The 17,234-nt window shown below is 31.7% G+C and overlaps 1 protein-coding gene and 2 long non-coding RNA genes across 7 annotated transcripts in view; 1 reads left to right on the top strand and 2 right to left on the bottom strand.

Annotated features, from left to right (window-relative positions):
* LOC139520448 (fibroblast growth factor receptor 3-like) overlaps positions 1–7,437 on the bottom strand; it is a 60,973-nt gene extending 53,536 nt beyond the window's left edge. Inside the window, exons 1-2 of one of the 3 annotated variants that reach the window (XR_011663889.1) lie at positions 1,825–1,979; positions 828–1,001 (exon numbers count right to left, since the gene is read on the bottom strand). Coding sequence is in view for 2 of the 3 variants with exons in the window: in XM_071313056.1 (XP_071169157.1) it covers positions 828–918 (91 nt within the window). In the remaining variant the exon portion in view is untranslated. Of the gene's footprint in view, positions 1–827; positions 1,002–1,824; positions 1,980–7,251 lie in introns of those variants that run through there. The other 2 variants (XM_071313056.1, XM_071313057.1) reach the window with 2 other exon arrangements.
* LOC139520451 (uncharacterized) overlaps positions 415–17,234 on the top strand; it is a 70,853-nt gene continuing 54,033 nt past the window's right edge. Inside the window, exons 1-2 of one of the 2 annotated variants that reach the window (XR_011663890.1) lie at positions 415–640; positions 1,542–1,629. This is a non-coding gene — a long non-coding RNA (uncharacterized lncRNA). The remainder of the gene's footprint in view (positions 641–1,541; positions 1,630–17,234) is intronic. The other variant, XR_011663891.1, reaches the window with a different exon arrangement.
* On the bottom strand, positions 10,499–16,690 carry LOC139520411 (uncharacterized). 2 transcript variants are annotated; one of them, XR_011663882.1, is made up of 3 exons: positions 16,480–16,690; positions 13,372–13,579; positions 10,499–10,808 (listed from the first exon to the last, which is right to left on the bottom strand). It is a non-coding gene; the product is annotated as an uncharacterized lncRNA (long non-coding RNA). The 2 variants fall into 2 exon arrangements; XR_011663881.1 differs by lacking the exon at positions 16,480–16,690 and adding an exon at positions 16,102–16,395.

The raw sequence follows: 17,234 nt of genomic DNA on the forward strand, positions 1-17,234 counted from the left end.
TGATTGGACAAAAAATACACTACAACTGAACATACTTTCCCAAACTGAGGGATGAATCAGGTGTAGAAAAATATGAAATAATTTTACATACAGATGAAAATGAATTTTTGAGAATTTTTTTAAATTTTTTATTCACTGCACCATAAAAGACCTAAAAGTACTAGTGGCCTTAGGTTTTTAAAAATAGCAAAAAAAGTAAACGGTCATGATACATATTCAAATTCATTTCTGAATAGTAAAATGAAAGTACTTCAGTTAACTGTGAATGTAGAATTTTTTGCAGTGTTAGAAAGTGGTGAAAATTCTAAAAAGGCTATCATTATCCCTTATGGGCCAGGAAATACTACCGTGCCACCTACAAATAATGTTAAAACAAATACAAATATAAAATTTAAAATCCGGTAAATTTGAATGGATCCGAATTTCCGGAACGTTCGATTTACTTTATCCGGAAATTCGGGTCTGTCAAATTTTAACGGATTTTAAATTTTATATTCACCAGAAGTGACGTTTCGTTGGTAATTGTGGGAAATCATTTCCATACAAAATAAATATTCTCCCACTTTAAACGGAATCGTATTTTATTTAAACCTTTCTTTTGGAATTTCTGGAAATCTTTTACATCAATAAGCACAAAAAGGTAGGACTTTGTAACTACGTGAAAATTTCTTGTCAAAATTAGGTGTCAAAGGTTCCCCCCAAAATTTGTTCTCAAACTCCTGACGTAAAAAATGGCTTCAGTGTTACTATGGCGTCTCAGAAAAAAATAAAATAGCTTGGCCAGATGTCATAAGTATTTGGACTAGATGAAATAGTGAAATACTTACTCTTGTATTTATTTTTTTGTCTGCTTCCTGCTACATAAAATGATATTCCAAGAAAAAAAAAACCAATGATAACACTCCAATTTACTCCCATATTAAAATTCCACACAGTTAAAAGAATTGATAAAACACACAATTCACTATAATCCTCTTCCACGTTTTGTTTGAACTTTTAGTCTGAAATAATAGAATATAAGAAATAAATTCCTTCAATTATGAGTGAGTAATAATTTTCAATGTACAACTTAAATACAATGCACATAAACTTTTCCTTTCTCTGTTTTTACTGATGTGATTTATACAGCTGTCTATTTTTTGTTAATTCACAAATTAAACTTTAGATGAAGTATATCCAGATGTTTTAGATGAAAATTTTATACTGTTATAAATCAGGACTGAAGTATACATTTGATATCAGATTTTCCGTCAATCTAGCACCAATGTCTTTTAATAGCACTAAGACCAAGCCTTTCCACTAATAGGTAAATTGTATTTTTGCGTCAGTATAAAATACAATAATAAAAATATTTACTTGAAGTAAAGAAAGAATGTTGTACTTTTTTTCGTTTTTACAAGATATATATTGATTTTAAAATTTTATCACCAACTCTTGCAACATTGGCATCAGACAATGAAATCTTTAATCACTGGGAATATCCCTTCATACTTTCTTTTTTAAAGATAAAACTACAATCAGGAGATAGTTTTATATTACAGATAAACTAAACTCAATTCTTTGTGTTCCTTAATGGAAGTATAATACATACAGAAGAAGAAGAAGAACTACCTGTACAAGAGAGAGTAGGTAACAAATATTTTACATTTGTTTTCCATAACAGTTCTTTCTACGACCCTTTGTGCATTCGATAAAATCATTAAATTTAAATTCCCCATTTTTTGTTGCAATCATGACCTTTTGCGCAAAAAATACTAAAAATGTTTTGATAACATGAAATGTCATTTCACAGTAAAAATGCACATAAAAAGTTTCATAACTCACCATAGAAAAAGTTATTCTCAAACAAATTAATAAAGTTTTACATCCCAACAGATTAATAACGAGAACTATTTGTAGGAACTCTAAAATTGCACGGTTTACTCCAAGCAAACGACTTTAATTTCACACTCTATGATCGTAACCACGTGATCTAATACTGTTCAAAATTGGCAGGTGCTACCACGTGACCACACATCTTTGCATATTTTACAATAAAAAGGAAATTCTTTCTTTACAAAAATACAATATTTTTGATCAGATTACAGCAGAGAAATCGCCTTTCTTTCAATATTAAGTAAATAGAAAATACAAATACAAATATTGTATTAGCACAAACTCATCAACAATAAATGGTTAAGGCTCATGGTATATCAATTACATAGTTGGTCGAACATAATAAGTATTGCAAAGAATGACTATATTAATATGTAATATTATAAACAATGATTATGAATTAGACCAAGGAGGTTATATTAGAAGGAGAGTGAACACTCTGCTTGATACAAAATTAGCATCCCCAGGATAGCAGTTCGATCAGAGAAAAATGATAAAATTATAAAGAAACCAACATGTTTATCACCCACTTGACATGGCCCTCTGATGTACCGGGCTGTTACCGCGAGTAGTTCGGGCTATTAGATAAATCGCATATGTCACGTGATTGTTATCAGTGACTGGGTCATTAAAGTTCAGGTGTATTTTCGGTAACAATGCAGTGTATAGGTGTTTATGATATGTAAAAAGATCGGACGCGCAATTTCAAAATCAATCGTCTGTCTACGGTGAAAAAAGATAAAGAAATGACAAAGTTATGAGGGTTTAAAGGAAAGTTAGTGAGCGATTTTTATTCAACACTACATTGCTTTAAACAAAGATTTTCGCTTCACCTGTCAATGTCTGCTTATGAGAATTGGCAGGTAATAATCATAGAAAATATACGAATATGCAAAGTACTTTAGTTATGGTGACCGGTAACGACCGGAAGGAATATTTGCAATTGAAACATAGAGAAATTTATCGGGAACAACGTAAAAGTGACTTTCTGTTATGACTGTTGATATTAACATTGACGGCAATGAGACGGATATTCGTTTTATTTCTATTGGTAATAAGTTTAATTTTAACATGAAATTTTAATTTTTAATTACTTAATAAAAAAATATCACAAAAAATTTGATTAACATTTCAATAATTGTATATCCGGTCAGTTTATGACACCTCGGGTGTTTCCGTTCTTACTCGGTATGTAATAAGAACAAAATCTCCCTCTGTGACAGAGTCGATCTCAACTAATTAACACCCACTTACAGAAAAGTCGGTAACATTTTTTGTGTAATTATCGTCTTTCGTCCTCTCTCCTTCTAATATAACCTCCTTGATTAGACATATTGACAATTTTATAGAGTTTGTTCTGCTTTACGCAGGTTCAGCCTGTCTGAAATGAAAGAGGAGGTCAATTTTAGGATTGTGTATGAATTATTATTTAGTAACAAGATAATATTATTTTCATGTTTTTGAAATTTTGTAGGATCAACGATTATATTTGAAACTTTTTGGTAAAATATGACCCTTTTAGTTGAGTATTTTTCACAATGTAATAGAAAATGTTTTCCATTTTCAATTTGACCAGAATTACATACAGAGCAGTATCTCTCATTTCTGGGAATATTTAGATGTCTCCCTCTTTCAATCATCAGTATATGAGCGCTTATACGGATTTTATATATTGCAGCTCTGTCACTTCTGTTTTTCAATACATCAACATAGGGTGGTCTTCTGCCCATTATGTAGACTCTCTTGAAAAAGTCTAACTTTTTTTATTCAAATACATTTGCATTTTTAACATGCAAACATTGGTCATTAAATCTTTGTGTAATAGAATTTAAATTACCTTTAACATAATTTAAGTTATTGATGATATAAGACATTCCAAGTCCATTCGAAAGACTCTTGACCTTTATGACCCAAGGGTTTGAATCTACAGATTGAGTGAATATATCATATGCCAAAGAATTTTCCGAAGAAACTATATGGTTCAGGTAGTTGAATATTGAATATAATATTTTATTTTTCAACGGAATTCTGTTAAGTTCGGCTCGACATCCATCATTAGATGCCTTACAGTGAACCCCTTATATATCTTTGATAAATTTAACATTAAATTTTTCAAAGGGATCAGAGTCTTTAAAATGTGAATCGATAGAGATCAATTTAGCTGTTTACATAATTTTTTGATAAATTGTCTATCAAAATTACGACCTTATAACTGTCTCGAAAAAAGACATAATTAATAACTATGTGTCACGACTTTTATCATTAAAAAATAGAAAAAAATAAGTAGGTAAATTTTCTAATTGGTGTTTTCAATGAAAAATTAAATCAAAGACTAGTTCGTAAATTAATTGAGATTGTTTTAATCTGAGGTAGGCTTTAAAAAAAATCATAATATGATTTCCGTGTGCAAAACAAAACAATGACAACGATGTCACCACAAATGATACAAATGACAATCATCCCAACTCAACTTCAGCTTCAGCTTCAAATTCAAGTAATTTTGTAAAACCAATATTTCTTAAAGATAGCGACGTTCATGGTTCTGTGAAACCGGAGCGGTCTATGTGGATAACAAATGTTGAAATTTATAAAGCTGTCGGAGAAAAGGTCCCCGCGGAATGTATTAAAGGCATCCAACGCATTAGAGAAATGTGGCGTATCTACATGGATAATGAGGAAGACAAACTGTCGCTGTTAGTGCAAGGTATAAACCTACGTGGCAGGCAGGTCGCCTTGCATTCACAAAACCCTCATAATCCATCTAACTTATTACAACCTGATACGATACGCATAAAAGTGAAAAACGTTCCTCTTTCAGCGGATGATGGGCAGATTCATCGTGCTTTAACTTTACAGGGGTGTAATATTCAGGCTTTTTCTCGAGAAAGACTCAGGATTGATGGAAAAATAACAAATTGTGAAACAGGGGATAGGTTAGTTATAAGTAAGTTACTTGAAAAATCCATTCCAAGAAATCTTCAGATTGGGAAGTACCTAGCAAGAATTTTTCATTCAGGTCAACCCGAGTTTCAGGGAAGACCAAATTTAGTGAGCTATGAAGGTGTCAAAAAGTGTCACAAATGTCTCAAACCAGGTCATGTGATGTACAATTGTCCAAATGATTGGGTCTGTAGGATATGTAACATAAGTGGACACAAAATGATAGACTGTCCAACAGAACTACAGACTCATAATGGCAATGAACAAGAAGTCAATGATAAACATGAAGAGACAAATACAGAACAAGTAAACGAAAACAGCAAAGATGATGAACATACAGAAGTCAATGAAGACGAACCTGTAACAGAAAAACAAAGTAAAACTAAAGAGAAGCACAACACAGGAAAATTGGGCTCTAAGAAAAGTGGAAAGAAAACAAATGATGATAACGCTGGAAGGTCACAACAATCTATAATTGACAAATTCATGAGAACTCCAAACAACCAGAAAGGTCTTGGTTCTAGAACTCATAGTCATACACCTCCAACACCACCAGAGGCACTTCATGATAGAACAAGTGACAGTCATGGACCAAAGAAAGCAAAAGCAAAATAAAACAAGTGTGTTTAACATCATAACAATCTTATCAAGTATTTTAAAATAGTACATTTTTTTTATCATACTAAAAATAATTAAAAAATATTTAAACAATGACAATGCCTCAGCTCACTGAAAAGCAGAGTTCAAAATATGTTTATGGACCTCCAACAACATAAAAGATTATTACTATGTAACTATATTTATTTTTGTTGGTATGTTTTATTATCTGTGTGTCTTATTTTAACATATACCATAACTAAAAAAAAACTAAAAAAAAATTTCAAAAAAAAAATGTTTAAGCTCAAGTGTAGAGTAAAAATGATTGATGAAACCAAGGAGGTTATATTAGAAGGAGAGTGAACACTCTGCTTGATACAAAATTAACATCCCCAGGATAGCAGTTCGATCAGAGAAAAATGATAAAAATATAAAGAAACCGACATGTTTATCACCCACTTGACATGGCCCTCTGATGTACCGGGCTGTTACCGCGAGCAGTTCGGGCTAATAGATAAATCGCATATGTCACGTGGTTGTTATCAGTGAGTGGGTCATTAGAGTTCAGGTGTATTTTTGGAAACAATGCAGTGTATAGGTGTTTATGATATGGAAAAAGATTGGACGCGCAATTTCAAAATCAATCGTCTGTCTACCGTGAAAAAAGATAAAGAAATGACAAAGTTATGAGGGTTTAAAGGAAAGTTAGTGTGCGATTTTTATTCAACACTACATTGCTTTAAACAAAGATTTTCGCTTCACCTGTCAATTCCTGTTGATGAGAATTGGCAGGTAATAATTATAGAAAATATACGAATATGCAAAGTACTTTAGTTACGGTGACCGGTAACGACCGGAAAGAATATTTGCAATTGAAACATAGAGAAATTTATCGGGAACAACGTAAAAGTGCTTTCTGTTGGTATCAACATTGACGGCAATGAGTATTCGTTTCATTTCTATTGGTTAGAAGTTAACTTTTAACATAAAATTTTAATTTTTAATTACTTAATAAAAAATATCACAAAAAATCGTACTAATATGTCAATAATTATATTTCCGGTCAGTTTATGACACCTCGGGTGTTTCCGTTCTTACTCGGGTATGTAATTAGGACAAAATCTCCCTCTGTGACAGAGTCGATCTCAAGTAATTAACACCCACTTACAGAAAAGTCGGTAACATTTTATGTGTAATTGTCGTCTTTCGTCCTCTCTCCTTCTAATATAACCTCCTTGATGAAACAAATTTAATAAGAAATACAAGACTGATGTCCAAAATATTATATGTTGTTGTATATAAAATGATAACAGGATTACTGGTTAAGAAAATGAACAAACTATGTCTTGTTGATATAGAGTATGTAAATTCGTTCAATTTTGTGTTTAACATCAAACAGCTGATATACTGGTTTTTCCCAAAGTTATTTTTAATTCTGTGTACGTTGTATGCTATAAGTAGACTACAAAGAATCGAGTTGAACAAATTATGTATGCCTTTAAATCAGACATGTAGGGAAAATATTTCTCTGTATTCCATTATTTTTTACTACTGCAACATGTGCAATGGTAAACCAAAGTATTATGTGATTCCATTTAAAATATTTGTATTAGACGGGTTTTTACCAAATGTATTTATAGTAACACTCTATGAACACAAGAATACATGTAAATTAAAAAAAAGTCGATGATTGCATGCGTGACGGTTGTGTTTTCTTTTTAAAGAAATACGAAAGAATAGAAACTAATAAAACTATCAGAAGACTATCAAAACAAATATCCATTATAGATACTGGAACTAAATTAAATAACTATAAAATAGTAATAAAAAATGTCTTACCTTGTACTACATTACAGTTACCACAGAAATGTTTGATATTACAATATTTACACGAATTTTTAGTTGCAATTCATTTTACCACAACACAAATGTATACACAAATTTCTCATAGAATTTCTCAGCGGCAAAGCTCCAAAATACAACTTTTCACTTGTTTGTCAAAAGATATTGAAATACCTTATATCGCTTATTTGTCGACTTGTTTAGTGTTAAATCCAAATGCAATAGGACAACCGGATGTGCCTTTTCGGCCAAAATGTGATTCGGCGGCGCTCAGTAGTCCTACGCCGAAAATTGGACTATTTTGCGTCGGCCGACGTCAACCGGAAAATGGCGCGCTTTTGTATTTTTTTTAAATTCGTTTGCGGCAAAGTGCGGACGATAAATACTGTCGATTTTAAGCATATCTACATGAGAAAAATATATGAGTTTACATATTATTTTCATTTTTGATCATTGAAACATAAGGAAATCTTATTTTTTAACATCTGAACATAGAATTTCGGATTTTGATTTTCTGCACTATAGGATTAAATGGCTATATCAAAAATGGGAACAAAAAAATACCTATCCTTCGATTTGCTAAAAATTTTTACAACCTATTCTCGCGAGTTTTTGGCATCGAAATTCGTAAAGAACAGAGGTGTCCCAGCCAGGGCAAAAATTTGTTCCCATTTTAAAGTAGGGGTCTCAATCTTTTATAGGTTTTTCCTTGCATGGTCGGTAGATTTGAAAATTGGAAGAGTTTTATGTTTTTAAAGTAAATATTTATTCAAATATCATGAAAAGGTAAATCATTAGGTATAAAACCACTTTAAATATAGCAGTTTGTGTCACTGAATTGTAAAATTATAGATTTTTTTCGAAATTGAAGAAGGCGCCATTTTTGGCTATTTTTCCATTACGTCTATTAATATGCTAAAATTATGAGGTGATTCTAAAAAACCTCCGACTCAATTTTTTTAAAACTTTCATATGCTAATCTTTGGTACAAAATGTATGTGTTTTGAAAAAATTAGGCACTTCTATCGAGTAGAAATGGAGAATGATCACCTTTACTTTGTATGTCCCCACTATGGGGGCCCTGTTCCTCCCTTTACCTTGTTTCTGAAGAACACGATAGTAATTCATCTCTCGAAAAAAATATCCACTAAAAATAGTTGAAACATATCAAATATATGTTAAGACATCAATAAATTTTACTGGATGTGATTTTTTAAGCAGAATTGCCGGAATCGACCTCAACCGAAGTTGTGTCAGTATATAGATAAACGTTGTCAATTTCCGGCGCCGAAAAATGCCAACGTAAAATGTCATTAAAAGTTGGATTCTTTTCTTCTTTGTAGCAATTTTGTTAATCTTAATGCAAAGGAAGGCATGCAATATGTTGAATCCATACCAACGTTATACCATACTTGGTACCCTAGAGTGTTAGGATTACACATCATGGGACCCCGACTGATTTGTTGAAATCATGATCGTACTTTAACTAAAAGTTTACAAAGTAACTTATAAAAAACAAGATTCATTCCGTGAATATTGCTACCTGCCGCTGAGTTTTTAATGAACATTTAATCTGATTCGGTCATAGAAAAGCTGTTGATATTCCTTTCGTTAATATAATTATCGTTGTGTGTTTTGTTTGGTTTCTTACATTTAAAAGGGGGTGTTGGCAAGGGCATGCTCTTTTTATTTTGTCAAAGGCATGTGTCATTTTAAGGGCTCAGGGTTCTCAATCTCTGGTTACAGTGGAGGTTCAAACTCATCATGACTTTAAAAACTTATTAAAAATTCATTTTGCAGTTTCTTGGGGCATTGACATACTGACTATCAATATATCTATGCATAGGAGGGATGACCAATTCTATTCAAAGTAGGTGGTGGGAATTCAAAAGAAATCCTGGTCTGTTCACAATAGTACTTCAGTGGCGGATCCAGAACTTTTCCTAAAGGGGGGGCTGACTAACCTAAAAGGGGGGGGGGGGCTCCAGTCATGCTTCAATGATTCCCTATATAATCAACCAAATTTTTCCCACGAAAGGGGGGCCCCCCTGGATCCGCCTATGTACTTGTTCGCCCTGGGTGCTTTGCCCTTATACCCATTCGCCCTGATCTTTTTTTTTTATTTTGTTGTCCTCTTTAATGTAAATTATTTGAATGAAGTATGTAAAATTTGGTTGACAATTTTGTGCATAAACCACATACGCCAAAACGTTGGAGATTTTGTCTGGATTGACTATTCATTTGCATCCATTGCTACACATGCATTTATTTCTAAACATATTTTCACTTTTGCATACAGATGCAGAATATTCCTTTTCAGCCTGTCTTGTGTCATGTAACAGGGTCTTTTATGCATGTGGCTCACTAACTGCTTTTTGTTCAAGTTTATCTTTTTAGACATTTGATATCTAGTGGAGAGTTGTCTTATTGGCATTGATCATACCCCAACTTTCTAATTTTCATATTACTGAAAGGTAACTGTATTTATTACCTTGAATTGAATAAATAACTACTTACAAAAAACAATTCCACATGTAAAAAAAATAAATGAAATATAATTTCAAATGATACAATGTAGCTACATGTAGCCTTATGGAATATTTTGTATGTTGTGCATCTCTTCTCCTTTAAGTGACGGGCGGCCTATTCTGTATGGTTGGCTGCTTCATATCTGGTGATGGGATATACATTTAGTTATGCAGTGTTGAATACTGGTCCCCACCCCCCTAATTGATAGGAATAAACAAAACAAAAATTCTTTCACTCAATCTCAACAACAAGGCAAAAGTGAAGTAAATCAATATAAGCATACTACTGGTTCTGCTCGTTTTCTGCTCTTTGGTTGGGTTGTTATCTCTTTGACACATTGCCCATCTATATTCTCAATTTTAAAGATAATTCAAGTATGTGATATGTGATAAATATTCAAAAATGAGCTTATTTGATAAAATTCAGCCTTGATCCACAATTTCTTGAAAAAGTACCAAAGCAAAATACAACATGTGGGTACATGTCTAATTTACCAGGAAAAAAGTCGAATAATTCTGGAATGGCAAAACTTGAATTTGCCCAAAACTAAAAGCGAGCTTTTTTAAATTACACTCATGCAAAATAAAAGGAAAACACTTGAGGCCAGAGGGAAGATATAATATTCGGTTGTCAGAAGTATAAAATAAAAGTGGAATCTTATTAAGTATATAACAGTGAAATTGCTTAAAACAAAATATTCATGAAATCAACTGAGTCAATAATCTGATTTTTTTTAATAAATATGGTGACATTTCACTTCTGCACTTTTTAATGTTGATGAGTCTCACATATTTAAAAAATCCTCTTGTTACTAAACTTTGGAGCCCATAGTCTGTTAAACTTTCATTTATTAAATCCTGCATTAGTTCAACAAAAATGTCTGCTTATAATCACTTGAACCACCTTGGACACCATTCTGTACATGAATATATCTCTCATAACAAATTTCATATAAATTGCTGATTCCAGGTATCAAAATTTTTATCCTCCAGTAAAATTATTCCTCTGACAGGATGTGTTGTCTACTGAAAAAGAAATTTTTTGTTATTAAAATAAGTTTGTTAATTCAATCAAAAAGTAATGAAGAATGATAATTATAATATATTGTATTTCATTGTTATTGCCATCTATGACCTCAATACAGTCTGCTCAAGTCATTCTCTTATCTAAAAAAACAGATGCTCCGCAGGGTGCAGCTTTATACGACCGCAGAGGTTGAACCCTGAACGGTTGGGGCAAGTATGGACACAACATTCAAGCTGGATTCAGCTCTAAATTTGGATTGTGATTAAATAGTTGACACAGCATAGGTTTCTGACACAGAATGAATGTGGTCTAATGAACTTAAAAAAATTTGTTTGCCTTTGAGCAATTCACTATGCTGTTAATATTAATCCTCTCAAAAAAATGTTTGAAGAAATTTTCTTTTTATTTATGAAATCTGAAATGAAAATTTTTTACCCCCCTCCCAATTTTTTTTTCACATCCCCCTTTCCCTTATTCCAAAACTGATCTCAATTCAAATTTCTTATGGAGTTTGCAACAATAACTACTCATTTAAATACATCATAAAATATTAAAACGTAAAGAAAGTGCTTGTAATCACTGAATGGTAAAGATTGTTTTAATTTATCAGTTGGTAGTAAAAGTGAATATACATTGTATATTGTATAAAACAATGATTTAAGTTGATTCAACTACTATTCTGAACAAAGAAAGATAAGACTCCAATTGAAAATTTCATGCTATTGCACAATATTGTGCAATTAGATATTTCTTGCTATTGCGCAATACTGTGCAATTGAAAATATTTGCTATTGCACAATACTGTGCAATTGAAGATTTCTTGCTATTGCACAATACTGTGCAATTGAAAATTTCTTGCTATTGCACAATACTTAATATAATAATTTTAGATCCTGATTTGGACCAACTTGAAAACTAGGCCCATAATAAAAAATCTAAGTACATGTTTAACTTTGGACTTTAATGTAGACCAATTTGAAAACGGGACCAAAAATTAAGAATCTACATACACAGTTAGATTTGGCATATCGAAAAACCCCAATTATTCAATTTTTGATGAAATCAAACAAAGTTTAATTTAGGACCCCGATTTGGACCAACTTGAAAACTGGGCCAATAATAAAAAATCTAAGTATTTTTTTAGATTCAGCATATCAAAGAACCCCAACTTGGCCAAGGATTCAATTTTTGTTAAAATCAAACTATTAAAGTTTAATTTTGGACCCTTTGGACCTTAATGTAGACCAATTTGAAAACAGGACCAAAAATTAAGAATCTACATACACAGTTAAAATCGGCATATTGAAGAACCCCAATTATTAAATTTTTGATGAAATCAAACAAAGTTTAATTTTGGACCCTTTGGGCCCCTTATTCATAAACTGTTTGGACCAAAACTTCCAAAATCAATCCCAACCTTCCTTTAATGGTCATAAACCTTGTGTTTAAATTTCATAGATTTCTATTGACTTATACTAAAGTTATGGTGCGAAAACCAAGAAAAATGCGTATTTGGGCCCCTTTTTGGCCCCTTATTCCTAAACTGTTGGGACCTCAACTCCCAAAATCAATCCCAACCTTCCTTTTATGGTCATAAACCTTGTGTTTAAATTTCATTGATTTCTATTTACTTATACTAAAGTTATTGTGCAAAAACCAAGAATAATGCTTATTTGGGCCCTTTTTTGGCCCCTAATTCCTAAACTATTGAAACCAAAACTCTCAAAATCAATCCCAACCTTTTTTTTGTGGTCATAAACCTTGTGTCAAAATTTCATAGATTTATATTTACTTAAACTAAAGTTACATGTATAGTGCGAAAACCAAGAAAATGCTTATTTGGCCCTTTTTGGCCCCTAATTCCTAAAATGTTGGGACCAAAACTTCCAAAATCAATCCCAACCTTCTTTTTGTGGTCATAAACCTTGTATTAAAATTTCATAGATTTCTATTCACTTTTACTAAAGTTAGAGTGCAAAAACTAAAAGTATTCGGACGACGACACCAACGCCAACGTGATACCAATAAACGACCAAAAAATTTTCAATTTTTGCGGTCGTATAAAAATGGTCAGATTTATTAAAACGCTTCATTTGCATGGATATGATGCACATCATGTAAGAGTTAATTCCCTTATATTGTTTTTTTTATCATAAATTTAATTTAAATTATGGTACCCTTCATTCTTGAAATTAGGTTTTAAATCCAAACGTAACTATCTTGACATTTATACAGCATAGATAACAGAATAAAATCTTTAAACTATTAAAAGAATACCATTCGGCCTTAAAGTCTGTGTATGATTCTTTTACCTATATCTCATTAATTACAATTTCCATCCTCAATTTATTCCATTGGCAACTTTTATATATAAAAAAGAATAATTTAGTATATAATTATGTCTGACTGTTAAATGTAGATATTTTCAGTCTATTCCCTTATGAAAACAGTCTGCATACCATGTATATTATGTTTTTGTTTCATATTTGTGGGATTGAAATCATAGCACACTGTAAATAACTGACTGTTTTTACCCTAAACAGACACTTTTGGATTACTTACCCTTAATATATTCTAGTCCTATTGTTTTCTATCAAAATCATTTTGCTTTCAACATTACTGGACACTGGTCCTTGACATTCCATTTGATTACTGTTTTCTTGTTGTATGTATATCACACATACACATGTACATGTACAAGTGTTTTTTGTTGATATATAAAAGTCCTATGTATTGAATTTTTGATTCATAGTGAACATCTTTCTCCTTCCTGTAAATATAAAGCAAATGTACATACAATTACTAAATAAATTATATACTAAATTATTCAAAGCAAAATTAAACTTTGCATTGTTATTATCAACACATTAATACAAATTTGCCATATTAATTACCAAGAAAATACATGTTTTTACTAAGTATTATAAAAAATTATGCCTCAAGCATTTTGCTCAATACATAAAAGTTAAAGGAAATAATGGGCAAAGAAAATATTTCCAAGTCTTGAAAATTTATTTTTTATGTATAATATAAAAAAATTTGTAAGGGTTCCACGGAACCCAGTGTCTCGCCTACTTCTGCTGTTAATGGCAGACTCAACAAAAATGAGGAAAAACATCAATAAAAATTTCCCTCTCGATACTGTCTTTTGATTGAAAGAAGCTTCCAAGTTTGGTAAAAAATTCAGGATAGTTTATGAATCTAATAAATGTTTTATAAACTTTAACTGCAGACTGTATGTAATGTTAACTGGAAGAAAAACTAAGTCCATTTATAAGTAAAATACGGAAAAAGTGAATTTTTTTTTTACAAATTTAGCTTCTGAATAATATCTTATGATCAGAAACAAGCTTTTGTCTAAGTTTGGTAGAAATCCAGGATAGTCTAAGAACATTATAAAAATTTTAAAAACTTAAACCACAGAGTGAATTGAATGTTTTGTTTCTGGCAAAAAAACTAAGTCCATTTATAAGTAAAATACGGAAAAGTGGAAATTTATTTTTACAAAATTTTCTTCTTGATACTATCTTATGATCATAAACAAGCTTCTGTCCAAGTTTGGTACAAATCAAGGATAGTTTATGAAAGTTATTAAAATTTTAAAAACTTTAACCACAGAGTGAATGTAATGTTTCCTCGCAGAAAAACTAAGTCCATTTATAAGTAAAATACGGAAAAAATGGAATTTTATTTTTACAAAATTTACTTCTGGATACTTTCTTATGATCATAAACAAGCTTCTGTCCAAGTTTGGTAGAAATTCAGTATAGTTTAAGAAAGTTATTAAAATTTCAAAAACTTTAACCACAGAGTGAATATTTGTGGACGCCGCCGACGACGACGCCGACGGAATGTAGGATCGCTTAGTCTCGCTTTTTCGACAAAAGTCGAAGGCTCGACAAAAAAAAGAAGATGTGGTATGATTGCCAATGAGACAACTATCCACAAAAGACCAAAATGACACAGACATTAACAACTATAGGTCACTGTACAGCCTTCAACAATGAGCAAAGCCCATACCGCATAGTCAGCTATAAAGAGCCCCGATAAGACAATGTAAAACAATTCAAACGAGAAAACTAACGGCCTTATTTATGAAAAAACGAAGAACAAATATGTACATGTAACACATAAACAAACGACAACCACTGAATTACAGGCTCCTGACTTGGGACAGGCACATACATAAATAATGTGGCGGTGTTAAACATGTTAGATAACAATGTTTAATATCATAACATAGAGTAGATTTGAGTGTTAACAATCCTTTCATTAACATTTTTATATTCAATTATATTATACATTTGTAGTGTACATAAATATCATAACATGTACAATACAAGTTAAAATTATATACATTTTGGGGGCACTCACAACCCAGTTTTTCTCAATTAAAATCATGGAACCACCACTGTCATGACTATTGAGACCTTGTTGGAAAAAATTTGGTTGATTACATCATTGTACATAGGGACTGAAGCATGACTGGAGCCCCCCCCCCCCCCCCCCCCCCCCCCCTTTATGAAAAGTTCTGGTTTTGCCACTGAAATTTGTTAGTTTCTGGTCTGACATGTAAATGTATGTCACTGTGTAAGCTCTCAAATGGGTGACGGGTGATTGGTTAATTACAATGGGGATACTACATGTATCTAGTTTATTTTTTTATATATGGGAAAGAAGAGTATGGTAGTGAACCCCCATTGTCAGAAACAAGTGCCTATAATCCCTTTCCCTTTGTATTGTATCAATTTGTGTTCATAAAAGATTTAATTTTTATAGATAAAATATTAAACTTGAGTGTACATGTATTATATAAATGAAATCAGGGACACATAAAAGTTCAAAATCTTTATTTTCCAATTAAGGGCCCCTGACGGGCAATAATGACAACAATACACAATACATTCTGATTCTTAACACATAAACATATAATGAGTTTTGTCTCTTGCTTGTTCATGTTGTTATAAGTGTCAAAAGTGTTGGCTGTTATGTTTTATTGTTGTTTTGTTTTGTATATGTTTTTATAGATGTGTTCATGTGTGTCAGCGATGATCCTTTTGTACTGGATTTTATCCTGAATAAAATTAGTTAGATAGTTAGTTTATAATGAAGATAAAATTAATTGTTCCCAGATAAAATGGGAATTTATTTATATAAGACCAGGTATAAAGTAGCCAAGAGTTAGAGTGAATATTTCTTACATTCTAATGATTTAGTACATGGACGTCTTTGACATGTCAGCAAAATTCATGGAGTTTACCCCCCCCCCCCCTCATTTTTTAGAGAACTTACAGTCGGCATGAAACATTATCATCCACGCTTTCCAATTTGATTCGTTTTGGTCCGTATTTGCAGTTTCATGTTTACAATGTTCAAAGTGATAGCGTGAATTATTTCCAGGGAGATCGTGAAGAACACTTTTTTTAATTTTGTCTGTCCAGTTTGAAAACGGATGTTGACAGTGGGTATAATATTTCCGGAGACAAGGGCGGATACCCCAGACCGAAATCCGAATGTAATAAAATAATAAAAGTGATAAATAGTAAATTCATTACATGAAAAGGAAATGATGAAAACTTGTATTTCAATATTCATGTTTCATATTATTTTACACTTTATTTTTGCCGTTTAAATCATTTCTTGGGATACGACTTCTTTGAAAATAATTACCTGCAATATCTGGAATAAAGCTTTATCTTTTATGTTGTGTGGCACAAAGTTTAAGCATCCAAGAATGTCATAAATGCAACTTTCAACGAGGAATGTCAAATCCGACGTCAAATAATGGCCGCCATTACGTGTTGACAACGTCGTCTAGTGAACCGTATCACTGAGCGCCGAAATCCTTACTCAGGCGCTTCCGGTTGTCCTACTGAAATACGCTACAAAAACATCCACTATAACGCTGATAGTCGAACACTTTTAGGATACTTATACGCACAAAGGTTTCAAAATTTCAATACACATAATATATATATGAATTAATATCCAAATTAGAAACGTCAGTTTTACAGTTATTATTTATGATCATCATAACATTTCTAGTCGTGATACTATTTAAAATACACAACAAAAACACGTGCCCAGAGGGCCAACTTATCTTCAACATGAATTTAAATAGATTAATAAGGTCACGGATAGGTAAACATACAGACAAGGCTATGTATTACATCGTTAAATCTAGTGGTAATTCGCATGCCGGATTCAAAACACATTTTAATTGTAGTATTCTGTTATTGTTTATAATGTTTATGTTGAAAAGAAAACAAGAGATACTTCTATGTAGAAGTAATGTATATATTTCACAGTGTAGTATTTTTATTTATGTAACATGTTTGAAAATTGAATTAGATAACACAATATGGTTAAAAAAAAATTAATAAATGTATGTAGTCTCAATGTAAATGGTATAAACAATAGGAATA

This window comes from Mytilus edulis, chromosome 4 (assembly GCF_963676685.1).
Source record: "Mytilus edulis chromosome 4, xbMytEdul2.2, whole genome shotgun sequence".
NCBI classification, from domain to species: domain Eukaryota; kingdom Metazoa; phylum Mollusca; class Bivalvia; order Mytilida; family Mytilidae; genus Mytilus; species Mytilus edulis.